The sequence below is a fragment of the Halyomorpha halys genome, unplaced genomic scaffold (genome assembly GCF_000696795.3).
Source record: "Halyomorpha halys isolate HHAL.00 unplaced genomic scaffold, Hhal_1.1 Scaffold71.1, whole genome shotgun sequence".
NCBI lineage: Eukaryota > Metazoa > Arthropoda > Insecta > Hemiptera > Pentatomidae > Halyomorpha > Halyomorpha halys.
The window spans coordinates 724637-752622 of record NW_027107476.1 but is presented as its reverse complement, the minus strand read 5'-3'; the positions used below and the strand labels follow the sequence as shown (position 1 = coordinate 752622).

The 27986-nt window shown below is 28.9% G+C and overlaps 3 protein-coding genes across 8 annotated transcripts; 1 reads left to right on the top strand and 2 right to left on the bottom strand.

Moving 5' to 3' along the window:
• Window positions 1–187: 187 nt before the first annotated feature.
• Window positions 188–4004, top strand: LOC106692796 (uncharacterized). Its single transcript, XM_014438972.3, has one exon. It carries the CDS (start codon window positions 517–519, stop codon window positions 1360–1362), a length of 846 nt encoding a protein of 281 aa, XP_014294458.1. The 5' UTR covers window positions 188–516; the 3' UTR covers window positions 1363–4004.
• A 1483-nt stretch (window positions 4005–5487) lies between these two features.
• Window positions 5488–27839, bottom strand: LOC106692779 (fatty acid hydroxylase domain-containing protein 2). Of its 6 annotated transcripts, none has more exons than XM_014438935.2 (7): window positions 27792–27839; window positions 26926–27079; window positions 23270–23373; window positions 13671–13816; window positions 12503–12684; window positions 9994–10266; window positions 5488–7634 (listed from the first exon to the last, which is right to left on the bottom strand). In XM_014438935.2, the coding sequence occupies exons 2-7, from the start codon at window positions 27075–27077 to the stop codon at window positions 7487–7489; spliced, it is 1005 nt and encodes a 334-aa protein (XP_014294421.1). In that variant the 5' UTR covers window positions 27078–27079; window positions 27792–27839; the 3' UTR covers window positions 5488–7486. The 6 variants fall into 6 exon arrangements, with proteins under 6 accessions (XP_014294421.1, XP_066901910.1, XP_014294419.1 ...); XM_067045809.1 differs by having other exon boundaries at window positions 27519–27825; XM_014438933.2 differs by having other exon boundaries at window positions 27566–27825.
• Window positions 18566–21977, bottom strand: LOC136795394 (E3 SUMO-protein ligase KIAA1586-like). Its single transcript, XM_067045828.1, is given in 2 exon segments — window positions 18566–21037; window positions 21357–21977. Coding segments are annotated over 2 exon segments (1041 nt in total). The 5' UTR covers window positions 21852–21977; the 3' UTR covers window positions 18566–20491.
• Window positions 27840–27986: the final 147 nt, after the last annotated feature.

The following is a 27986-nucleotide window of genomic DNA, read 5'->3' as shown; positions in this document are numbered from 1 at the left end:
ATTTCCCTATACTACTTCTTAAGCAGTTATCATTCACACCCTTTATTGAATAATGTTAAATCAAATAGAGATATCTCTGTCAATTAAAAATTAATCGATAGAGTGGAGAGATCGTCAGACCACTTTCTAAATGATAGATTAATCTTATAAAAAAAAAAACAGATGTTTGTGGATTTGAACTTTTATCTAGGATATTTGCACCACCAAAGTAAATATTAAACTTGTAAATTGAGACGGTATATGCAAAAAGAGCACTCTAGCGCAAGTACCATTTCTACACTAATCAACGAAGGAGTGTGATGCAATTTTTCTAGGTCGTATATTCAAATTATGTTTTATCTCCCTGTAACATTGCTAGTATTTAACTTCAGGGAAAATGATACTCCTGCCTCTAAGCACTTTCCCCCAAGAGGAAGTCACATGGAGGTTATGAGTTGTTATTTTTGTTTTGAGTTATGATGTTACTAGAATTTTTACGGATTTATTCCATGACAATAGTATTCAAATTCTAGAGAAATGAAAAATTACAAATTTATAATCGATTTACTAATATTTTTAGTTGTTAATGATGCTTGTCTTACTCTAGCTGTTGACAAAAGTTATTCAAAGAGTTTTCCTCTTAATAATACATCTAATAAAGATTCGCATGAGGAATTTCATTCCAAAATTGATCCCTCTACAGTATTGCATCCTCTTAATAATAGTGTTAATGTAATCAACATACACCCCAAAGACCATTCCAACAATAATTCTCTTTCTCATCACCAATTAGATGATAAAATTCTTAAAAAAACAGATGTGCCAGTGAACTCTTCATCCTTAATTGAATCCACTCCTAAACATGAAAAAGTAGTTATTGCTGAAGGAGGAGTAGAAGTAAGTTCTCAATATCCTTTGAAGAATAAAACCAATGAAACAAACCTAACTATGACAACAGTCAGTATTGTGACACCTCACCCTTCAATTACTACAAAAATGGTTGATTTACCTGTAAATTTAACAACACCTGGAGTCAATACTACTCAAATACATAAACGTATACATGGCCGTCCAGGTGTTTCTGAGATAGTTACTCCTACAACTACAAATAAACCAAGTAGCACTACTACAACTTCACGTCCAAGAAAAAAAAAACCGTTGTTCACCATGATCACCGGTGATAAGGAAACAAAAGATAGTGAATCATTTATAGAATCTCCTACAACTGGTAGAGATTATGTTTTACCCATTGTTCTCATTATACTTTCTCTACCCATAGTAGGCTACCTAATCAAAATTATATACAGAAGAGGAACAGAGTTTACAGAAAGGCAACAGTATCATAGGATGTATTTAATTGATGGGATGTACAATAGTAGGTAATATAAATTTATTTTTTGTGAAAAATTATTGGGATAAACTGGTTCTAATTGTTTCATAATAAAATAAATTAATTATATCAAATATATTATGTAAATATGTGTAATAAGATTTTTTACAGGTTTATAGTATCTTTTATTAAATATTGGTTGTACAGTTAATGAGTATATTTTTTTAAACTATTTTTAAGGCTGTGGGGTCTTCCAATTTTTATATTAATGTAAGTAGTAGAGATTTTTATGTGTCGGCCTGTGATAGTCATGTACATCTATTGCTTCTCAAGATTACTGAACATTCGTTCTAAAAGTATAATCAGTAGTATAGCATATAATAAACTGTAGTCAGTGCATTTATATTTAATGATTACAGATCGGTACAAACTACTGAATCAAATTAATTTTTAACATACAATATGGTATTATATCTAATATTTATGTATGACCATGGTTATAATTTAGCCTTAAAAAATATTTAAATGTTTAAAGGAATTTCCTCTATATTATTTTTCATAGTTTGAACAACCAAGTAGCTGTCAATATTTAATTAATTCTAAAGGTGGTCATTCCATTTCATGCCAAATTGGACATGGAACAATTGTCAATGTGAAATCCTGTCTGAACTTTTTGGAGTGATGGGAAGTTGCTAGAATTATAGTAGTATAAAGCGTGTTACAAAAAGTTTTCTTTTTAACAATTGATTATGTTATAGAAATATAATATCAAGTAAATTCCAATTTTGTCTATTATTTTTTAAAAGATAAATCAGGTTAAAAAATATAGATATTAATTAAAAGAAAATAAACACGTTTGTGTTTAGTAAATAAATTTTATTTTATATTTCTAAATTGCTTAAAATTTCCTCTATTGTGCTATACTTTTTTGGGGATTAAGTTTCCATGTAAAGGAACTACTTACATCACATTTTTCTCAAGAGTTAATTAATCTGTTCATTGAAATATTCGTAGGATATAAATATTATATAATACATGTTCACACACATGAGCATAAATCTTTCGGTAAAAATGGAACGATGGAGTGGAGTTTCATCAGTGGGAGCCTTTAAATTGTCTACACTTCAAACACTCGGCAGTCCACATTTGGCATGGAATGATTGGATTTGAGTGAACATCAATGACCTTAAGATTTACCAAACCTTACCATTGAAATAGTGTTGAATAAGAGGGAAAAAGTTTGAATGTTTGTTAAGAATTTTTTTTAATGCCTAAACAAAGGTATATAATTTTCTCATAAACATGTTCATTAGGATTATTTAAAAAAATATATATATTTTTTTACTCTTTTGTTAAATATTTTAATATAAATTATCTTGTAGATATTGGGAGACAGTTTTTTTGTGGCTTCTCTTTATCTGGTATTAACAAGATATTATCTTTTATTACTATAGATTATTTTGTGCTATTTTCTTTATAATTGAATTTATGTTGATATATTTTATTCTGCTTTTCTATAAATTTATTGTGATGAAAACAAAAATTTCTTTAAAACTTTGATTTCTCCACCATCCAACTGTTATGTTATAAATGAATAATATTTACTTATAAATTAATAAGTAAATTGTTTGTTAGATATACGTGACATTTTATTGATATTAAACTTAATTTAACTGAATAATAAAAAAAAAATAAATAAAATAAAACTAATTTAAAAACAATTACATTTTTATTTTGAAAATTACTAGCATTAATAGATTTTCTGTTCATGGCGTCATATTTATGTTTGTTATAATTTTGCTCATGTTAGTTTAAAGATCTGAAGATTTGTTTTATTGAGCAGCTAAAAATAAAATTGTTGGTTAAGATTAAAGTTGTAATCAATATATACCAGTCCAGCATGTTGGACTAATTTGATTTAAATTAACAAGAAATTACATTTAAGGTGTGTAATCTTTATTATTTCTATCTAGAAGGAAACTATGAATTTCATATAAACCCATTTAATATACCTACCATTGGTTATCTTGTGTGCAGGGAATTAATTTTTGCTTGGAGTTAAAAAAAGTACTACTTGTACTAGCTTTAGAAGGTATGCTTGATGAGTAAATAAAATTTGTCTCTCCACAATAAAACTTTATAATTATACACATAATTTTCAACACTATTAATAGTCATTGAAAATTACCGTTAGTATAGTCATGACTTTGTGTTTATTAATAAAGTTTTATTGTGGAGGGATAATTTCTATTTATTGTGAAAACAAAAATGATCCGATGAATAGCTCATTAGATTTAGTGTCCTTTTTTTTTTTTAATGATCATTGGCTTAATAAGCAACTACATCTTAACCATGTATTTAAATCTTTATGTGTTACTACATTGTATGTGATAAAAATTATTTTAAGATTGTTACTGATGCATGTACCTTAATTAAATACTCAATATTATTGAAAGTCATTTCAATTGAGTATTTTCTTTTATGTGGGTTTCTGTTTCATATTCTCATTACATTCATTATTTTTTCAATAATTATATGTTTTGTGATTAAGTATCTTTTTTAAAGAAAAGAAGTAATTTCATTCCAAAGGGTTTTTCTGAGTCAGTATAGTATTAATGTGCACTCAATATTTTAAAGTGAAATCTTACTCCTGTATTTTCTACTTTTTTGTAATTTAAATATATATATATATTTATAAATACAAATATTTTTCTTGTAATCCTTATACCTTTCTTTACTACAGTATCCATTGATGATACCTTGACTCTGATTATTATTACCTGATTGAACTATTGAATTCTTTCAGTATAGTTCCAGATTGAGAAATTAAAATACTAGCATACTGAGCTTAAGTGGTTTTACGCCTCTCTTAGAAAGCAGTACTTTTTAGGTTCCTTTCTCTCCAATACCTATGAATCAGTAAGCTCTCGATTTTCTTACATTTGTATCCCTTTATGTGTCACAAACTCCTTGTTATAGCAAAATTACCATGTAATGCTTATACATGACATTGTAAAATCAATTTAAAAAAACTCGACTTTTATGAGGGAAACTTGGATAATTCTAGTTTAAAAAAAAAGTAAATAATAAAAGAGCTATGAAATGAATTGTATACCCACAAAAATATTTTTGGGAAACAAATAAGAAAAGAAATGATTTTATTTAAAGTGTAACACATACATTTTATTTTTACTTATATTTCTCTAATAAGTATAATAACATTCACACTTGTAACCCACTTTATTTATTTCTTTTTATTATTGCTTTTTCTTTTCCCATTTGTTTTCCTTCAGTATATATATATTTCTTGTATTTATTAACTTAAAAAAGGAAACAAGAAACATATAATGAAGAAAACACACAGAAGAAGAAATGACAACAATAATAAAAATTCATTCAGAATTATCAATTATAGAAAGTTTAAAAGAGTATGTAACAGAGATTTGGCTAAACTCCAATAAAATTAATTAATAACTATATTTGTAAATAATTAGTAAAGGAAGGAAGAATTTCGTAACTATTTTTAAAAAAAAAATTTCTGGAAATGGGGAGACTAAAACTTGAGGTAAATAATGTGTGGTTATAAGCATGAAAGTGGTTATACTAGTGGAGAAAAAAATAAAATAAATAATCAGAAAATGTAATAAAGTTAAAAAACTTAATTTCATTATTTTTTTTTTGTAAATATTCAGCTAATGCAATAAATGAAAGTTGAGTTGTTAGGAGGCATATCATCATCCAAGCTGTGATCTGATGATGTTGAGAAATAATAATTCAATATTTTATACAATAATAGAAAAATCAGTGCATCATTCTAGAGATTTTTTTTTTTCAACTATTGTTTTGTTTGATATCTAAATAACAATTTCTGATTTTGAGAAATCATTTGAGACTCGTGAATCATTAATTTATATATATTTTTTTCAACAGTCAAGAAAGAAAATTCTTTTTTAGAATTTTGGGGTATCACAGCTTAAGCGACAATATACTATTAGCTATGACAGACCCCTCTGTCACGTTAATAAAATGAAGAGATATAGAAGAGAAATGTGAACAATAAAATAAAGTCATTAAAAATGTAAAATAATGAATTTTATTGAATAGTTTTTCAATAATTTTATTTGAAATGAAATCTTTATAAGGAGAGGAATAAGGATATATACATTTTATATTTAAGATAACACAATTTATAGTATTTTTATTATTTACAACAATTTTATAAACATATAAAAATATGAATATTATTCACTTTTGACCTCCAAATCAAAATACAATTGTCATACAAAAGGCACTTAAGATTTCAATTACAATACACAAAACTTACTGAGATAAATGTTTAGAGTTTATGCCTGCTAGTTAAAATGAATTCATAATAAAAATACTCAATAAAAAGAGTAAATAATATTACTATTGTTCAAATGCTAATAAAAGTGCCAACCTCATACTGGGCCACCAACCACGTGTGATTCTGACCATTCATAGCCTAACAAGGACCTATGTTCTCAATCATTAACAATTTTGATTAACCCATTGAGTGCAGAAAAAAAAATCAGAAATGTAAGTAACACCATCTTAAAAAGAAGTACCATGTATTAGATTAGCATGAAATTTATCCATTTTATTACCTATAAATGGTAAAAGAGAGTACATTATCATTACGAACCATTCCTTAAAGACCTCACCTTGAAAAGAGAGAAATTTGACTACAATAGAACTATTTTGATTGCAGACTAAATGAACATTTCTTTAATACAAAACTAGCCGATTCACCAAACCATCAATTAGACAGGATAGAAAATGAAATTGCATATCATATTATATGTTTATGTTCAATGACTGCAATAGAGACCCTAAACTTCGTAAACCAATCAATCCTTTGATTATCTGGAGTTTCCCAATGTTGGGCTACTAAAGGACAGTGTACTGGGCAGAGAGAAAAAACAAACTAAGCAAAAATATGATTCCTTAATTATTATTCAGTGGTTTTGGAGTGCTTATATTCCAGTTGATTTTGATGGATCTATTTCCATTAAAAAGAATAAAAAACTTTTAACTGATGACAACTTTTTTTTAGATAATTTATTGAAATATTCATGATAGTTAATTTATTTACAAGAATATTAAAGGGTTTTTACTGTATGAAAATTCATTCATACAGTAAAAACTCTAATAGTGTCTTCGCATTGTCTAATTTACAGAAAATAAAAAAGGCGTCAGAGTTAAGAGATAAATGTGAAGCTGAAATTAAAGTTTTATAGAAAAAAACTATTTTATTCCAATGAAGATTTATTTGAATAATGGCCAACACTAGTCCATACATTGAAGAAAAGTGGGGAGGAGAAAGAAAAAATTAAAATTAATTCACGAGCTCAAGGGCATTTCAATTCATTGTCAAATTGCCTTTAGAAAAATACCTCAAAGGAACACTTAATAATATAAATGGTTTTCCATATAGTGAAAAAAATAGCATAAAGATTAATTAAATTATTTTTTCTTTATGTTTTGAAAATACAGTGTAAATATATTTGAATTCTAACCATGTAGATTATGAGATTAAAATGTAAATTGTGAATGTAGAATACAGACCAAGTAAAATCATAAAATTTATAACAACAAATAAGACATTAGGGCTGTGAATGAATATAATTAATTCTTATATTTTTAAAATAATCAAATTTCTCTCTTTTTTTTTTTTTTGCTCTCTATGGTTATATTTATTACTTGATCCCTTTTGTTCAACTCTCTAATTATAAGAATTAGATTGAAACATAAGTTATCATGAAGAAAACTTTATTCTCAAGACCATTCACAATTAGATCTTTCATTTTAATCAATGTTTTACTATGATGAATAATCATGTCACATAAAAATCACAAACAATTGAGAGATTCTTTTAATAATTGTTTTCAAAATAAGAGTCAATTATGGACCCATTTCTTAAAACAATTGTTTTTAAATACTTATCAATAATGTCTAAAAAGATACTTAACCCAATGAAGGATAATTGTACTTTTGGTGGGAAACACAAAAAATTGAGGATTCCTCACAGCTTTCATTTACACTTCTAAACATTCTTCACCCAAAACTACCCAATATTTCTGATGTGCAGAAGAAAATATAAGATTATTGGTTTAGTTCTGATAAATATAATGAAAATTAAAGATTCAAATATATCATCTAATCTTTTTTATCTGGATATAGTTGCCTTGCCGGTGTCAGGGTAAGCAAAGTTGTATGCCTGTCATAGTTCCTCGTAGACCGGAATAGAAGATCTGTACCATGGATACGATCAAGTACACCAAGTACTCCAAAACACTGATTGAACCTAAGGTAGGATAATATTTAGTAAATCTATTAATTGTACTCATTACAAAAAAAGTAAACAGATAACACGGAATGATTTATTAAAACATAAGTTAAGAATACAATTTTAAACATATTTGGAGACAAAATCGCATCCTCAATTTAATATTAACATATCTAAAAAAAAAAATAGAGGCATTTTTGAGTAAGTTGTTATTCAATTAAAACAAGGCATGTCCAGAAAGTAAGAGTACTGTTGTGTTGTCCTGCTGTAGGAATTTTTTTTGTAGACAAAACTGAGGAATACTAGGGGGTATCCTGAACACAATGAGCACCAGAGACCTATTTCAGTACCAAAATTTGTCTCGCCGTGTTCATTTCTGTAAACTATATAAATTAGAAATCCTGCCAAGTGCGAGATGCTTGCTGTCATGAGGTTCCTTCTCATTTTATTAATTGCACAACAATGCCTGCCTGCACACAGCCAACACCAACAAAATGCTTATGAACACTTTTGGTTGGGATATGTTGAACCACCCTGCTTACTCCCCTAACTTGGCACCTTCAGATTTCATCTTTTCACTTTCCTGAAGACTTATGGGTGGAAAATTTTTTTAAACCAATGAGGAGATGAACAAGAGGCCTTTTTTAAATAAAAAAATTCACTACTCTTACTTTCAAGACATACCTTGTACTAATGCAAGGCAAGAATGCATCATTGTGAATCAACATTTAAATTATTAACGATTCATAGTTTAATGAGGTTTTTATTGTTGACCATAGATTAAATATGAGGAGAAAAATCATTCATTATAATAAATACCTCTCATTTTTTATCAACAATACTTCTATTCTAACCAATGTGATTAACCATGACAAAGGACTCCTCAAAAAGTATTTATAAACCATTAGGATTTTTCCTCATTAATCACAAAACCTATCCCTAGCATATTGCCGTATTCTGTATCACTGTGCTTCTTTTGTCCATTGCATTAAATATATTTATTCTTTTGCTCATTTCATTATGTGTATTTAAATTTTTTCATTGTTTAGATAGATCACTGATTTTTAATTATGTTTCAAATATTTTCAATATTATTCTTTTTAGAACATTTTCAATATTTGTTATCTTTGTTTCCATTATATCATATATATTGTTTTATTTCACACATTTCAATATGTTAATTTTATTATTTATATTAGCACTGACTGATTTTTAATTTTTTTTCTAAGATTTTTTATATTCGTTCTATATAATTATTACCTTTGCAATATTATAATTTATCTTCTGGTAGTATAATCTGCTATCTTACTATCTACTTAAATTTCTTGTTATGCTGTTTCTCAGTTTATGTATGTATATATTTTTTTCTCTAAATTATGTTTGTTATATTGCTTTTTTGTTCTCAGCCCTGATGAAGGTCTGAAATTCATGCCGAAACACAAAATAAGTTTGATAAATTATAAATAAGTTTCAGTTATTTGTGTGTCACTACTGGCTGCATCCCTGGCCATCTTTCCCTCATATTACTAGTTTAGTTGGCTAACAAGCCAAAATCAGTTTAAATATAAAAATAAAATCTTTTAAATTAATATTCTCAAAATTTTGATTTTTGAATTATGTTAGTGTTGTACAGAGGATATAAAATCTACTTTTTATTTTTTTTAATGAAAAATTTAGTTTTTATAGCTAACATTTATTGAAATCTGTGCTAAATATCCACTGAGGCTTATACTATACACCAGTCCAACAATTAATTGTAAAATAAACTGTAGGCACACCGAAGGTATGGTGTTTGACAATCGTTGCCATCCTACCACCACCACCTTATGAGCTCTTAACCCCACCTCAAACCATATAATGATAACCATTAGCAGATTTTGCCCTAAAATTTAATTAATAATAATAATGAAAATCATCCTGTTTCCCTACCGGACCCACTTAAGCCACTCGACAAATATAGTATATAAAATTTTAAAACAAAAAAAAATTATTTTGTACATTAAATGGCTTCTTGCAATTTACATTTATCAAAAAATAATTATTTAATAAGCCATTTGATTTTTAAATTGTTCCTTTTCACTGCCACACTCTTAATAACTTACATGTAATAGTATATTTTTTCAATTAAATATTATTTCTTATTATTCTCATCTTCCCCCACCTAATTCCACCATATTCTTCTTTATTTGTATTATCATTCTTATATCTCATTTTCTTGGTCTTGATGAAGACTTACAATGAATGTAGAAATTTTAACACATATTAACAGTAACTAATTACTTGACTTACGTTTTTACCATACTCCTTAAAATTATACCCTTAAAATTTGAATTAAAAAAATAAGCAGACAATGTACAATTTAAACAAAAATACTTACTTTAAATGATGAAAATCATGTGCCTCTGGACTGGGGAAGAGCGGCCAATGATAACCAGAATGGGCATTCAGCGTGTTCAATACTGCAAGAAAGAACCAGAGATACGCAGTTGCAACATGACTGCCAGCAATGAGGACCCCAAGGAATGGTGGCACTAAGTTGGACACGACATGTTCCAAAGGGTGGCAATATATGGCTGTAACAGCTACCGGTGCAGTCCACTCATGATGTATTTTATGAATGTATTTATACAGGTAGCGACTATGCAGGAGTCTAAGAATAAAAACAATTATACTCTGCTATAGTTATTTTTTTTTATATATAAGAACATAATATATCCTCCAAAATGAAAATATACAGATGTGTATGTATAAATGCAGCTAAACCAAATTTTCTATACTCAAACAAATTTATTCCTAATGCTTCCATCAATTTATATGAATAAATAATACAAAAAGGACTAAGGCAACCCAGCATATGGGCCATCTCTAGAGTCGGTGAATTCAGCATAAATTTCAGTTTCAGTCCTTACCTATTTATCAGTATAGGAAATATTTGTTGAGCAATCATTTGTGTATATATTTGTAGTGTGATTAACCTTGTGTCAGTGTAAGAGAAATTTGTACTATTTTCTGTATTTATATCCAGTTTATTGAACCAGGGGAGTACTGATCCCCACTATTTGCTTCATTATCCGATTTCTTAAAAATCATTTTTGGAAGTAATTTTAGACTTTTTTTATATGGTTCCACCTCTATATTTAGACTAGAATATAATCTTATCATCCATTTAAAAATAAAACCACTAATTTGCATTGAATAGTTTTAACAAAACCATTTATTTTTTATTGTAATGATTTCTTATCATATTTTCCTCAGGTCCTAATAATTTAGTTTCTTCAATATAAAAACTTCTTACTGGAAAATTTGTCCAGAAAACAAATCTCTGTAGTAGTTTAACTTAATCTCAAGGTCCTTATAAAAATGATTTTGGCTTATTTTGGTTTGGGAGATCAATTCTTACAACAAATGTTTTGTCCAAAGATGCACATTCATGCATGATGAAGTGAGGATTCCAGCATGTCAAGATAGGAATGGTCTGGGTTTGATTCCCACTGCAGTCAGTAAATTTTTATTTCATTATGGATCTGGGAAATTAATCGCACTCTGATTAAGACCGTGCAGCAACCATAAGGTAACCTCCAGGGATTGAAAAAAAAGGACTAATAGGTCTATTTGCCAGATGTTATATTCAGTCCAATAGACTAATAGACAATCTCAAGAATCCCTCTGTGACAATTTTATTTTTTTTTAAATGAAATTTCTGTAATCTAAACGTCTTTCAAACATGTATATTTGAGTTCTATAAAGTAAAATTTTGGACACCAATGGCTTTAAATATTACTGGTGAAGGTACCTTCACGACTGAAGATTGACCCCAGTTATTTATACTTCTCCACTTTTTTAATGCCTAGTTTAATTGTTACGCCATCTGTTGAAGTGCCAAGTAATCAGGGTTTTTGTCATCTTTAAACTTATAGTAAGTAAAGAAAACCCTCCACTTTTCATATGATTCTACATTTTGTATGAGCATCTAGCTGCTGTCCTTTCTTCCATAAGCTAGGATTACTTGGTTATTAGCAAACAGAAGATATAGGGAATTGATATATCTTCCCTAATCATTATTTCCATTTCCCCACATTTTCTTTTCCACTTTTAGACTAACATTTACATAAATTTTAAAAAGGGTTTAATATACATTCCACAATATATACTTTTTTGAGAATGTACAATTTCTTTATCAGAAAGGAGCCATATGCCTTTTCCAGGTCAATATATAGACAATTCACATCTTTAAATTTCTACAGATGTTTTTCAAAGATTTGTCTCATAGTAAAAATATGGTCAATACATGATCTTCATTTAATAAGGCCTGTACTGGCATATTCCAATTCTATCCTATTCTTAACAATGCCACAAAGAAGTATCATGTAAGGGTTGCTGACATATGTGTCTCTAAAATTTTTGCATAGCTTTTTGATAACTGTTTTGTAAAAAAGAACAGATATTTCTTCTTCCAGAATCTTGTTTACTACTGCTTTCAGTAAGGTTGCCACTTTTCCTATTGCATTTTTCCTCATGTTACGTGAGAATGAAATATTATTAAGAAAAATGAACCCGACTGGATATGAGAGTCAGAGAAACTAAATACAGTTCATTATTCAGGTTAACCAAAATCCTTTTTTTCTTCAGCCAACACAGCATTTGGTACTGATACTAATACTTCTCTGGTAGCCGAAAAGCTGCACTTCAGTTATAAGTCATGAAATAAAGCGATGTCAGAGAAATCATAGAAAACACATTTAATAATAACAAAGGATGATGAAGGAAGCCAAATTGGTCAATTGATTGTTTAGTAAATTTAATTATAAATCTATATCTAATAAAAATATTTATCGAAAATGATATGTTCCAAATATTTTTTTTTTATTCCAATTCTAATCTCATACCTGTGAGAATAATAAAAAGCTATCTCTTCAACAATTAAAAAGATAGCCATCTCTACCAGCACCCAATGGAAGGTTGGAAGAGTGCGAAGTGGTGGAGGTCCACGCCATAACATAATTGTGTAGCAGAACGTTGCAAATGGAAAACCAATAATGACTTGGTTGAATAAAACATAGCATATAACCTAGAAAAAAAAATTAAATGCAAGTTACCTGTGATTTTTTTAAAATATTTAATTTTCTAAATACTGTCTCAAGAGTGAGAATATTCTGTGAAAATTTATATCACCACCTTACTTACACCTGTTTTTTAATTAAAATAATTAATAAATATTTATTAGTTATATCAATGGTGTTAAAGAATATGGCTAATTTGCCATAATTATATGCAAGAATGGGAAGTTCAATCAATTAAGAAAAAGCAAAAGCGTATTTTTCCTTATTGTCAATAACAAGGGGAAGCAAGGGTATGTTGGACATTACAAATCCATATATTTTCCTGCTTCAATATTATTTTGGAATGGGGACCAAACTTGACTTGGAAAATTACAAGATTGGTAACAACCACATGCTATGACTAAAGAGATCAGATAAAAAGCTACAACACTCTAAACTGGTTCCACTCCCACTACCAGGAAATTCTTATTTGCTAAAACTTTCAAATTCACCACTTCATCTTATTCGTGTGGTTCTTTAGGGTCCTTCTCTCTGATTCTATTCTATTTACATAAATAATGAAGCTGATTTTTGTCATTGTTAATGCCATCTTAATTCCAATGTTCTCAAAATTTACCTCTTAATTCATTCTACAAACCTGATTCCATGAGGTGCAAGACGATATTAATAGTATCCAACTCTAGACAGCAAACACAATGTTATATATTAAAACAGAATGAAGGATAAAAAAAAAAAAAAAAAGAACATACCAAGCTGGTTTCAAACCTATATTTCCTACCTTAGTTTATTAGTTTTATTTTTCCTCATTAAGAATTCTAATCATTTCAATAACTGTGTTTAAAAACTTGGAGAATAACTTTGATCAACACACCCTGAGGAATGCTCTTATTTCCTAAATTAGTACAAAATCCATCACTCACCTTAACAGATAAAACACAAAACCAATAATTTCATTTTTATTTTTTTAAAGAAAGTAAAATTATTAATAAATTACTTTTATTAATCTGTCCTTATCAACAGGTTCATTTGTGCCAGGTTGAATCTTGTACCTTTTCAGGGCAGCAGGTTTGTCCACTAGATCTAATATAGTATAAATTGCTCCGAAAAACCAATATACAAGAAATGTTTCCAAAAGAGTACCTGGAAAAAAAATACTAAGTATTAATTATTATATATATAAGTTTATCTTAACTTCCACCTAAAATTTTCCTTTAATAAAATAAATATATGCATCAGTAAAACATCTGAATGAAATTTACTGATGATGTTTAATATAATCATGATAGTTAATGTTTTATACAAATAAACTAAAATCCTATACAGATAAAAATGATAACTAGATTATCAACAAGCTCGAAGTTCTAGCAGAATGGCGAAATTGCTCCAATAATCTCAACTGTAGAGATGAAGGTATTAGTATATAATAATCTAACAATCATTAGAACTGAACTGTGAAGAGGCATTGATACTTATCAAACCTAGCTTAACACTAAACATTTTAATGTCCTCTTAAAGCATTTTCCTTGTATGTTCTTTAATTTTTTTGTTTTTATCATTCCTTATCAGCAAAAAAAAAAATAATAATAATTTCCTTCCATGTTAACCCTGTAGGGACTAAGAACTGAAAAATTAATTTGAGCTTGATGATTCCCGTGGTTTACACACTGATATATCAGTTTGACCAGTTTAGTGCTTGAAGCCTATTCACTGACTTACTAGCTCTATCCTTGGCGATATCTTGTGAATCTAAAAGCACATCCTAGTTTCTATCTTAGCTACTAGAGTTTATACAAATGAACTTTATTAATTTATTTGTTCCTAAAGATCGAACAGTAAAGAATTCCTATGCATAAAACTCAGCCCATAAAACATAAATCTGCTTTCAAATGTATTTTTATGAACAAATTTTAATTACTGTCTAACAGAAGGTGTTCCTGATAATACTTCTTTATATATTCACTTTATAAATGGTATTCCATGATACATAAATTTTCAGACCCATCATTCAAATTGAATGTTCCTATAATAATAAGGATTTTGTATCTATAATAATAGATGGTAGCCTTACTTATCTGACTTTTGAACAGACAATTATAGCGAGTAGGTTGGTCGATGTACCACATGTCACAATCTCACAAGAGATCATAACAATAAAAAAAAGGCCATCCTTTCCCATCTGACCTGCCCCACTAAGACTCCCAGGGAGTGATGGACCTAAATCACTTTTGAAATATTATCTTAAAACTTTAAAGGAAGAGGAAACTTTAAGATAGTTAAATCAAGCTATATTTAAAAAGCGCCTGATATTGAAAAACGACGGGTTTGGCTGGGAAGGATGTTTTGAAACAAGTCGAGCTCGAGATTCTGAAAATGATTGGGTTTACTATGTCCGTCTTTTCATGCCCTTTTTCAATTTCAGGCGCTTTTTGAATATTTCTCAATTAAACTATCTTAAAGTCTCTTCTTCCTGTTTTAAGCAAGTATTTCAAAAGTGATATAGTACTGTCCCTTCCCGGGGATCTTAGTGGGGTGGGTCCGGGGAGGATGGATAGCCTCCTTTTTTTGTGTTATGATCTCTTGTGAGATTGTGACATGTCGTACATCGACCAACCTATGAGGTTAGTCATAGAAAAAAAACATTTTCTTTTTAGGCACACAAAAATTAATTATAGGCACATGAATTAACCTGTTGATGATATGTGTTGTTTTTGTGGATTATAATTTTATATTATTTATTGTATTTGTGCAAATGGGGTTCCAACCTCAACTGAAAAGCATCTGTTATGGGATGGTTTATCTTTAGAGCTAGAGAAGAGAGTGAAGTACAATGGTGGACTAATTAAAGCTGCACTAATAATAGGGTAAATTTTAAGCCACAGCAGAATATGAGGTTATCAGGATAATAAGTAAGTAATCCCTTTTCATAATGGTTTTGTTATTATCCCTTCTTCAGAATGTCAGAGCAAGAAAAAATTCTCTTTTCCAGCACCTTTCTTCCTTCCTCCAGCTCCTACGATTCACAATACAGACTTATCAAAACTGTCATTTCAGTAATTATAGAGGCTTCAAATGCTTGGCAAAGTCAGTACTCGCTAATAAGATGGGCTGTTTCTCCATATGGTGTAGGAAAGACATGTTCCCACGTGATGGATTAATTCACATTCTAAGGGCTTCTGGTCAAGATAGTAAATATAAACTGTAATTTGTTTTCTAAGCTTCCAGTCAATTATTTAAACAATAACTAACAAACAGCTTACATCTAATTACTTTTTTCAAAAGCTTTTCAAGGAGACAATCAGCAATAAACAACCAATCCAATTAGCTGGTATCTTCTAAGTGGAGGGATACTTTTTAAACAAATTTTAATTGCCACCTTCATATATTTTTACTATCTTTGATAATGTTAGCATATTTTTAATGTAATGTAATTATTATAAATATTATTTTGAGAAATATCCAAGATTTTATAGCTACATAGGGTAATTCAGGGATGCAATATCTTCTCTTTATCATTTTACAATGTAAAAGAATATAGTCATCAATATTTTCCCATTTTCAGGACAATTTACCCCTTATATTTATGTATATTCAATGCTATTGATCAATAAATTATAATGAATATGGATATAAATTAAATAAATAAGGAGTGGAGTGACAATCTTAAAATCCAGTGTGGTGTGGGCATCATATAATTTTCACTTACCATTCTACTTAGAGTTAAAATCAATTTCTTTATGTATAGGTCAGTGAACATAAAACTGACTATTGCAATAGCAAACATTTAAAGATCGAAACGTTTATTTATACATTCAGTTTATATATGTTGAAAGAATTAAAGTGTCTGATAAAAATATTAGAACGAAAGTTGAATTTAAATCTTATCCGGCACCATCTTGTATGAAATTTAATCAACTACTATCTTTTTTGCCCCTATTTGCTGTTTTGTTTTTGTTTTTTTTTCATTTTTTTAATAATAAAAATCATCTACTATATTCTTTGCCAATAATTACTTTTTTTTATAATAAAAACAGTTTAAATCAAAGGTAATAGCCAACACAATTTTGATGTGTGCCATGTCACCTCTCTGGAATAAACAAGCATTTAGATATTGATGTTAATTAACTAACTATATGTACATGCTTGGGCTTTATGACAATTGATAATGTTTAATCCAACTTTATCAAAATATTTCATTGACCACTTGTTTTTACCTTGTAGTCAATGTTGTTTCTTACAAAGTTAATAGCTTAGTTCTAACACAAATCAAACCCATATTCAAACTAGTGGGCGCATGCACAGTACAATTTCCTATTTTATATTCAACTAGGGGAAAATTTGAGAATTTTTTCTATGACTCATAATCAAATTCTTTTATAGTTCATACTTATCCAATTTTACTGCAAACTAGCTGACCTGATGATACTTTGCTATTGCTAGATTTAAAAATGTATTACGTATAGATTGAATGAGTAAAATTGATAGTTTGATATGAATCTAATTGAAATTAAACATTTACGTACATATTATAATTATTATGTCTTGTTACAAAATTCTAAAACAAAATATAAGCAAAACGTTCAACATACGACATCGTAATCAATAATCATTTGATTTCAATTATTTTTTTCGTTTTGTAGGTAATTTATTCCTCCATTGAAATAACAGCTCTCAACTGCCTTAATGGTATTTAAGGTTCTCAGATGACGCTAAAAACGAAACGAATATGACTTGCTTTTTCCTAAAAAAAAAAAAAAAAAGTGTTGGCCTATTTTACTTGAAGCCTCTTAAGATTTATAATTTTTTGTGAATATAAAATCATTTAATGGAATCAGTAATACTTTTTCTTATTTTTCAAAAAGAAAAAAATCGATTGGTTTATAATAACCTTGAAAAAAATGTATACTTTCTGAGGTATAAGCCAATAATGTTTAATGTTGTTCATAAAATTTTTTTATACTGAATAAATATAAAATTTCAATAGCTAAGAATCTTCCAAGGATGACACTGAACATTTTGCAAAGAATAGTGAGTAAATCGGTTAAGAACTTCTGGAGATCTTAGATAACAAACAAACCCTAATTTCAATCAGAACAAGAACTATTTAATAAATTAATTAATGATCTTTTACTTGTACATTGATATACCGAGTTTGATAAAAATGGTTAGAGCTGTTTTTAGAAAATAAAAATGGTTAGAGCTGTTTTTAGAAAATAAAAATGGTTAGAGCTGTTTTTAGAAAAATAAAAATGGTTAGAGCTGTTTTTAGAAAATAAAAATGGTTAGAGCTGTTTTTAGAAAATAAAAATGGTTAGAGCTGTTTTTAGAAAAAAAAGTGGCATCCCCGTAAGTCTATTTTATTGATAAAGTTCCTGTATCATCCCCGAGATGCACCAGCTCATTGAATCAATGTATAATACTGTTTAAAGAATTTGATGCTATTGTTATATAATGTTTTGTATAGTAGTAAATTGTTCTGAAGATAAGGAAGGACACTGAAATGTTAATAAGTCTCTGATGATTATTTAAATAATAAAATGATAAAAGAAAGAAATCGCTTTACTTAATTACTAAATATAAATTATTATAATTTAATTAGAATAATGGGCAACAAAATAATTATTAACATTACAGGAACATACCTAGAATCTTTTTAGAATTAAAAAGAACTTATTGATTTTTAATGCAGACCAAAAAAACAAAACAAAATTGAGAGCTTTTTTTCTTTGTTTCATTTTGGTATATGGAAAGTCCATTTTTTACAATAATTTAGGGTGAATCCAGCCCATTGTTTAGAATAGGGAAGATCCATGGGTCAACAGTATTGGGCCAGAGGTGAGTTAATATGTTAATATTAATTGTTATATAATGTTTACTTGTACCATTACTGGTGGTAACTGCTATTTCCTAAATTCTTCCATACCTTTTAAAATTTTTCTACAAAATATAATACGGAAAAATGAAACATTATAGTTATGAAATAAGGACTCATCACTGAGGGGAAAAAAAAGAAAAAAGTGAATCCATATTACAAAACATATTAAAACAAATATGTTTAGCTTTGTAAACAATTTGATTATCTTTCACATAAGCATCTGGAATGTTGCAGGAGATATATATCAAGTTATTTGAAAAACCTAACACAGGTAACAAAGTCAAATAATCTATCCTAATATTGGTATGATTTAAATGTTTTTTTTTTCCTCATAGAGAGTTAGTTACCTTTAAAGTGATTATATAGAATTTTCCATAAAATCTATAATTTTCGGGTAATACACAGATAAAATAATTTTTTATCATAATCTTTTTTCCTGGCTTTTCATGGGAATGTAGTATATATGAAAAGTTAAAGGACTTTAAGGAGAAAATTTTAAGTCAGATATAATAAAATCACAAGTTAGAGCCATTTTTGTACTACAGTTGAGGAGACTTTCTGTCCTATAAAATAGAAAAAAAAAGAGTAACAAACTTGGTCCATCTATTTGTGAGTTTATCCTGACACAGACACACAGAAATTGTCTTTTTATTTTTCATCAATCAATGGAAATATCCTTTTTTGGATTCAGATATGATGAAAGGGTAAAGTAAAAATAAAGCATAATGCAGAAAAATGGATTAATCTATTAAGGACTATAAGTTTTATCTCACGTGGAAAAAAGGATTGTAAATGTCAATTTGTTAATTTTTTAAAGGTAAATGAAAATAAAATAAAAATCCTTCCATATGAGACATTTATTTTTCACTTCCATACTAGTAATATTAAGTTTACTGTGTGGAAATGCTCATCATCAGAGAGTTGACTAATATCAGGCAATCCACAATGCTCCCCCACACCTTTACAAGGTGCTTCCTGAAGTATTCACCAATTTTTAGCCTTGAAGTCAGTATGAAACCAAACGGTACAATGGTTATATTAGTTTTAAGCTACTAGAAATAAACTGTAAAAAAGTAAGCAGGTGGTATTATCACTGCCCGATACAATTTAAATAATTTTCTGCTTTAATAATTACTCCAGTAGTTTCCAAGTAGTTTTAACCTAAAAAGATGAAATGAGTGAAAAAGTAAAAACTCTGTTTACAGTGAACACTTTTATTCATTACAGTTAACAATCAATAACAGTGAACATTCATTATTCAAAGAGGCTACATTCGAATTAATTACAAGAGCTGCGCAAACCTATCTTCATCATCTGCATCAGTAGTAATGTTATCAGACTTAGCACGTCGGGTTCTTGTATCATCAGCAGTTCTATGCTCTCGTGGCCATGTTTTAACGTATGGCTCTGGTTTCCAGTTTTGAATTCTTGAGCCATTTAGTTTGATAAAAAGCAGGGCTAAAGCCTCGCTCACATTCTGCTGAATTGTATGGTATGATTTCAGAACAATTCAGTAATAGACATAAATGCTTTAGAACAGAACTGTTTTCAAGATAGTCTCTGAAACTATTCTTTATTTTATATTCATTCAACCTGAATCTAGCACAAAGTTTAGAAATCTCAGGTTCACCGTATCCAATGCATTTTGATGTTGGCCAGTTGATACTTTCCAGTATTTTCACTTCTGAGATAAGTGAATCATATTCTGATTGTTTAAGAGAAGGGCCTAAGGATGATTTTGATGATTCGTTACTGGTTCTGGTTGTTATGAACCTTCTTTCCATATTATTAATCAAACTTGACAACAACCAACCAACTTATTGGTGGTTATTAGATACCATTTTACCACTTTCTGTTATGGGTGCGCAACTAAAGTTACCTTCAACTAAAGTTAGCCTCGAGGCATTTTGTCCCAGGTTTATCTTTAAGTAATTCAAAAAACCTTATACTCCTTCTAATGATTTTGTCTGCATGACTGTTGTATTTCGGTTTTGGAGGCTTTCAGATATCATTGAAAGTACGGCTAATACTTCATAGATTACTGCCAAATCAGATAAGAATTGGGAGAATGAAAGACGTCTGAATCACCCATTATACATGGCTCATTCTGTTGGACTTCTACTTCTATCATCTTTTGCTTTATTGAAGTGACAGTACAAAGCTTGTCATCTGTACCATGCAGCACTCACTGTCTTGAAAGAACTGGCTGCCCATCTAATATCCAATATATGTCCAATTTTCTTTATTTGCAGGTCATTGGTACATTCAGCTAATTCTCATTGGTTTTTGGAAGATTTGCTATAAAGCGAGTACAAGTTATCTATAAACATTTGGAAGTAGTTGATTGTCCCTACTTCACTGATAGAATCACTCAGTTCTATCCGATGGCTCATGCAGTGCCAGGGAACTATGTTGGGATATTTTCGAACTAGCTGCTCTGCCTCGCCAGATAGTTCTCCAAACATAACATGTGCACCATCACTTGCCACTTAAGGTCACTAAATATTCTTTTAAATAGCCATCACTAAATCCATGCTTATTCAAGCAATCAATTAAAACATTAAAACTGCATCTGCTCATTGGTTTGACAGTTCTACTAAGTATCAAAATAAGAATTGTGCTGGAAATTGTTTGGTGGTCTCATACTTTAAATAAATAATCAAAGCAGATTTTGCCTGCAAACTTGTGGATTCATTAGTGTTGACTGATATATTCCCTCAAATGTCTAAAACCTGTTAGATTATTCGTTTTTTCATTTTGTCTGAAACATGGCGTATAATTTAAGTGGCACTAAATCTGGAATGCAACCGAATTCCTATATCCACGCCATTTTGCTTTTAAAGTTCTAAATGGTCTATTATTTTTTGCAAAGTAGTATGCCGATCTAAATATTTTCATAGTTGATTCCAAGTGAGATACATTGAGTTTATCACAAACCGTTTTAACGGTTTCTGATATCGTCTTTTTAGATATGGTGTCTGCTGGCCCGTGACTTGCCGACACTTCATATAAATGTATTTGTTTCCTCAAGAAAGTAACCTGAGCAGATTTGTTTTTTCCACTAAAAGTAACAAATAAAGAACACCACACTTTAGAAATCACTGTCCGCTCCTTTTTAAATGCACCAAGGTGGAAAAAATTTGCACACAATTTACAGCTTATTTTACCGTTTTTCCAAATGAGCCAAGGAAACGGATCCTTTTTATGATCCAATATTTCCCTACTCCATGTGGAGGGGCAATCAGTTAGTACTGTATTATTGTCTGATTCAAGGTGCGATTCTAAATCACTGTCAATAGACATAGATTAAACATCATGTTTTTTTACATTAGGCTCAGGCTGATCATTTCTGCCATCTAGAGATGACATATTATTATCAGTATCCACTTCCAAGGTTATTACTATTTTATGAGCAACAGACCATGGAGGTCTAAGTCCTTGTGTGATGTATTTCCTAATACATTCTTACAAAACACATTCTTGATGTGGTTTGTTCGCAGGGTGGGTTCGTCACTCCCACACCTATTTTTTGTGAGTGATACCCATTGGGTAACAGGCCTCACAAATACCTGGGGGGAGGTTGTCAGTGAGTTTTGCGTTATTTTGTGCTTGAAAAAAGCCCGGGTGGAACAGGGATTCGATTGACAACCTGTGGGTTGGCAGACTGGCACGTTACCATGCTGCTACCGCTGCCCCCTAAATCTATCTAATTGAAGTATTTTAATTTGTGAACTACTTATTGAAATTGAATCAACTGGAACACTTGTCTCTAATTCTGAGGTTGATGCCTCATTTTCATGTTTTCTAAAAAACCCATTCAGCCATTGTTGAGTTATGACTTGGAAAAAACACAGGTCACCTATTGATATATAGGATTCTTGGAAAAAGCAGAGTGAGAAGCTGTTTCTGCATGTTCCCATCCCACTACACCACTGGTAATATACAGCTATAAATATCAATGTAAGTGTAATACAATCATACAACTTTTTTTATTTATTTCTTGTATATCCCTTTCTGGTCATTTCTGACAGAGGGGGAGAGGGGATGGTTATCTATAGGTAACCAACCCATTTTAATCATGGTGAGAGATCATTTTTTCATTGCATGGGACCTGCACTAAATAAAATTTGACCTCCCAGGCCAAATTTGAACTGGCTGCAGCAGTAATGAGGTATCCATAGTTGATGCTTTAATTTCTTCAGACACAAACAGCCTCACAATAATACAACTACACTCTTAACTAAATATTTTAAGTGTATAATGTTAAATATAAGTAATTTTTTTTTTGTAAATATTTTTTCAATTTCGATCTTCCCCATACCCTAGTTTCATCTTTTATTTACTTAACTATTTCATATAAAGAAGTGATTTATTTATAGTTAATCTTATTTTTAAAAATAATAATTATTATTTTTAATGTTCTGTTATAAATATTATTTATAATGGGTAAATAATTATTTTTATATAATATATAAAATTCTTTAGTTACTGAGAATTTTTCATGTAGAAAGTGGGTCTGAATTGGGATGGGCCCAACTAGTATTATGATTATAGAGTATCTGATTTATAAAAGAAGCAAAAATTGTCAAGACCTAGTTTCTTGAATGAATATCAGCCAAGGATTAATTGATGTTGGCATAATATACAGCTTTAAGGATGTATGATGTTTCTTACAGATCATATGATGATGTTATGGTATATTTATATTAACTCTCCCTTACCGTAAACCCAGTACAAGAAGGGATCTTCTCCTAATGTGTCTAAAATTATGTCCCACCTTGATTGCCAAAAATCACCTGATGCACCCCAAAATTGCTGTAATTGCCTAAAAAAACAAAACAATAATATAAAAATTCAATGTATTAATTGAGAGTATTAAAAACAAAATAGTGAATCGAGAAAATTCTACACAGCCTCAAGTATTCATTAAATAATGATATTTAATTACACCTGATTAATGTTAACCTGAAAAATTGACAATGCATTTGACACGACCAGATGCACCAGCTAGATAGGGCCTGTAATGCAATGATAGTGTCATGTTGTGATGATAACAAGAGTGTAATATAAATCTTAATAAACAAATCTAGAAACATGAGAAAATTGTTTTTTATGCTAAGATGAGACTACAAATAATAACAATAAAGAAAAAAAAGAAGTTATAAATACAATATATTCTTCATTAAAATGAATAACTAAAACATATGAACAATAAAATATCTTGTTTTTGTATTTATAAAAAAAAAAAATTAGTAATAAACATAAAATAAATTTTAAAATTATAATAAGTTTAAAATAGAGTGCTATAAAATACAATAAAAAATTAATTAATATATAAACACATGTATATACTAATTATCAGACCCAATCTAAAATATACGAAACCATAAATCATCATTATCCATACCTCCATACATCGTCCAAAACAAATTAATCATCTATTTAGTGTATAGAGATATTAGTAATTGAAAACTGAATATAATACCAACAACTAATATGAACCATGTTTAAAAATCAACTATCTTACACCATAAAAAAGTATAACAATTTTTCTCTGATACTCATGCTTTGATTACTTACACAGAGAAAGCTAAATTATTTTTATCACAAGTAGGAAAGAATTATTTCTTTTTCTCTATATTCATAACCTATTAAAGGTATTAATCTTCCAGAAAATTAGTGATATTTTTTTTTAAATAATATTTTTTTTTGTAATTTAAGAAAACAAAAATTGTACAAAAACTATGTATTCAAGTGTGATCACTCAAAACAGTATTGTGAAAATGCATTGCCAATGAAACAAGCCTTGGCAGGAACTGCAATATAATAATAAATAAAATGACATATTTAAAAAAATAAACTAATGATCTCTTTTGCAGCACATTTTGAAATAGTTGATTAATATATATTTTTAAAATCCTTTTTTTTTAATGAAATATATTTGTAAAAAGTAATATCTACAATATCTAGGAAATTCAATTAAATACGCTCAATGAGGTTTGATAGGTCAAGACAACTTTAGAAAAATTAAAAATATATAAGATGTTATATATAATTAAAGACATTTTTTAATTAGCGATTTAAATTTTCAAGTCAGTTTTAAAGTTGAGTAGACATAAATTACAAAAAAAAAAAGTACCTTGAAAAAGTTGTAGCACGCTCCATATTCAATAGACAACTGGGATAAGATTAAGAATCATGAAAACTGACACATAACTATAACTGACCAACTGATAAAGTTTATCAGTAGCATCAGTCTGGCTACTATAAACAATAGTGGAAATCGATAGAAAAATATGTTTTTTTTGCCATTTTAATTTTTCATATTTCTTTCTTTATAGGGCCAGAAGAAACTAAACACTAAACAGGTTCTTATAAATAAAATTTTATTAGGAATAGAAGTGCACAGATAAGCTATCTTGAAAGGATTGGATGTAAAAACAAGGTAGCTTACATTGCGACCTTGAATCCCAATTGGGAGGAATGGCCACTTCCAGTGATTTTCTCTTTAGTATAAATATTACCTGTTCAAAAGCAGTTGTTAAAGTTGAGTTACAATATAATTGAGAAAACTCCAGGGAAAAAAGGGAGGTATTATGTAACTGGGATTTGGGAAAATAGTATTGAGTGTTTTATAATTCTTAGACAATTCTCATGGATAAAATTTACTGTAAAATCAAAATAAAATCTATATATTCACACAAATAATTAATTTTAAATCAAAATTGAAAAAATAAATTTCATTCACAGATGATTTTAGTCAAATAGATTTTTAAAAAATCAAGTGAAAATAAATTGTTTAAACATAAAAAATGTATAAGGATTAGTAGTAATTTGCTTAAAAAATATTAAAAATTAAATACATTAATAAAATAAAGTCACTTTGTTATAGATTTTTGATATTTGAAGGACTATTCACAAAGGTGGTATCATACTGACAAGTAAGGAATAAAGATAAAGGTTATTGGCGTAAAGCAGATTCAAGTAATTTATTTATATTTTTCAGAAAATCATTGAATTTTTATTCTGAAAAGAGCACTGTGACCTTAAGAGGCAATATATAGCACTGAACAATATATAGCTCGAGCAAGCAGAAAGCCTTTATTAATGTTATGAGTTTTGTCCAGCGGTTATGTACACTGAATAATACACAGCTGAAGCTGTATAGGAAAGGTATTGAGAATGATATGGGGAGGAATCTCAGATAATGAGATTTGGAGAAGCAGTGACGAGCTGATGGCAATTTTTGGGGAACCCAACATTGAGGAATTTGTGAATGAGCTCAAAGAAGATGGATAGGACAGGTAGAGAGGATGCCCAATCAAAGAATACCAAAGATGCTCTATGGGAAACCGGATGAAAAAAAAAAGAGGATCCCGATCAGATGGGTGGGCAATGTGGAGGAGGATCTAAGACAGTTGAAGGAGGAGGGAGAGAGCAAGAGATCGTAGAGATTGCTTGGCTGTGGTGGAGGAGGCCAATCATTTCTAAGTAATAATTTCAACAACTAAAAAAACTTAAAATTGATATGGATGTAAAAGTTTTGTGATAGCATTTGAAAATTAAACCAAACAGAAGTTTTAAACAATTTTGAACAAATATAGGCTCCGATCCCCATCCTCCTCTCTAAGAAGAATTTTACAAAAATGCTATCAGATTAAACTGCAAATTAATCAATATTTTATTATCATTTATCTATAACTACATTACTGCTAGGGCTGTAAGCATCTCTAAACAATTTTTTTATTTAAAAGTTTCTTTTACAAAATTTACGGGGATATGTCAACGATGAATTGAGAATTTTGTTTATTGGTAAGGACAAATGTGAAAAAAGAAAAATGCAAGATAAAATTAGTACATAAGAAATAAATTTATACATTAGTGAAAACTTCGTTTTATTTAATAAATTATAACCAACTGTTGATTAATTACCAGTAAATCCTAAAGATGGGACACAACCCTAAAATGTCGACATTTTTTTTTAATTTAAAAAAATTCTATCAGGAAGTTTTGTTCATGTGAATTACTGAATGAAATTTATTTTTAAACGCATCGCAGAATTTTTTTTTCAATTATCTAGGTTTGTATTAGAATATGGAGGAAATAATCTCCTAAAGCAGATAGAACTGTTTATTAATAATTTATGTTAATTGTTATAGTGATGTAGTAATGAGGTGATAATAATTTAAATGTTTTAGATAGAACACTTCTAATAATACTGTGGATCATAAAGATAAAGCAAAGTCAGTTATGATGATTAATTTTAATACACATCATAATTATCAAATATATATAAAACAAAATCATAATTTAAAAAAAATATCATAAGGTAGATACTGATTAATTAAAAATATTTTTAAAAGTTGTGAATCCTTACCAAGTAATGGTTTGTCTGAAAATCACAAGCACAATAAGTGCAGGTATAATAATTTTCAAACATTTGATGACAAAATATATCAATATATAATGTCTTGAAAATGCATCAAGGTCCAAAAATTTTCCACTTTCAATGTTTGTATAAAATTCCATTTCTAAAAAATATATGTACTGATCAGAGTTATTAAACACAGTATTTATCAAATAAAATAAAACATTTTTCTGTAACATGAGCAATGATACCCAACAGAAAATAAGATCTGCTATTTTATTTATGGACCTTCATATTGATCTGTATTGATTAAACAAACTGGACTATGTATTTCCTGGTTAATTTTTTAACTTGTTAGCCAAAATTTTAATTGAACAATCGATTATGAGGAGTTTGCATTCATTTTAAATAACAAATTTCATTAATATTGATAATGGATCATCAAACTTGTTAAAGCAATGCAATTTCTATGGAAATTCTCAAAACTAAATATTTTTTAACAAATCAAACAAGTGCTACTATAAGTTATGATCACTAACTTAGGGTGCAACAAACATTTACAATTAAAACTACTGATTTTTTAAATGTCAAATATCTCTTACTGTGACAGAAATATATTTTTATTGTAAGTTGAAACTATACACTATACCAAAAATAAAATGATTCCTAACAATGCACTAATGTAGAATGAAATATAGGTTCGTTATCGTAATATTTATTGACAAGAATCATTGTCACTGTACATTAAAATTAGTAGTGATAAAACATTAATTCTAGTTAAATGCATGAAAACTTTCAGGTTTATAAAATCCTTTAATATTTGGTAAATTATAGATCGGCAAGTTAACATGATATGAAACAGTTGTCACAATTACATTCAACTAGAAGTGTAAACAACCGAAATGTCAAAATGTTTTCTTATCAGCGAAGGTGCCTAAATAGCATTATCAAGCACTTCAACCACGTCAGATAAATCTAATTTGCGGTATAATTAAATGTACAAACTCAATTTTTATGGAAGGGATTTATTGAAAATATTCTGTCATAGCGAACGATAATAAAAAAATATT

Bases quoted from the DNA above. Each gene is read 5' to 3' on its own strand.
- LOC106692796 (XM_014438972.3), top strand. From the start codon at position 517: ATGAAAAATTACAAATTTATAATCGATTTACTAATATTTTTAGTTGTT.
- LOC106692779 (XM_014438931.3), bottom strand. From the start codon at position 27,155: ATGTTACAGAAAAATGTTTTATTTTATTTGATAAATACTGTGTTTAAT. The intron at 13,817-23,269 runs GTAAGGGAGAGT...TTTTTTTTCCAG, and splicing joins CTTCTTGTACTGGGTTTACG to GTACTCTTTTGGAAACATTT. The intron at 12,685-13,670 runs GTAATTTATTAA...TTTTTTTTCTAG, and splicing joins ATAAGGACAGATTAATAAAA to GTTATATGCTATGTTTTATT.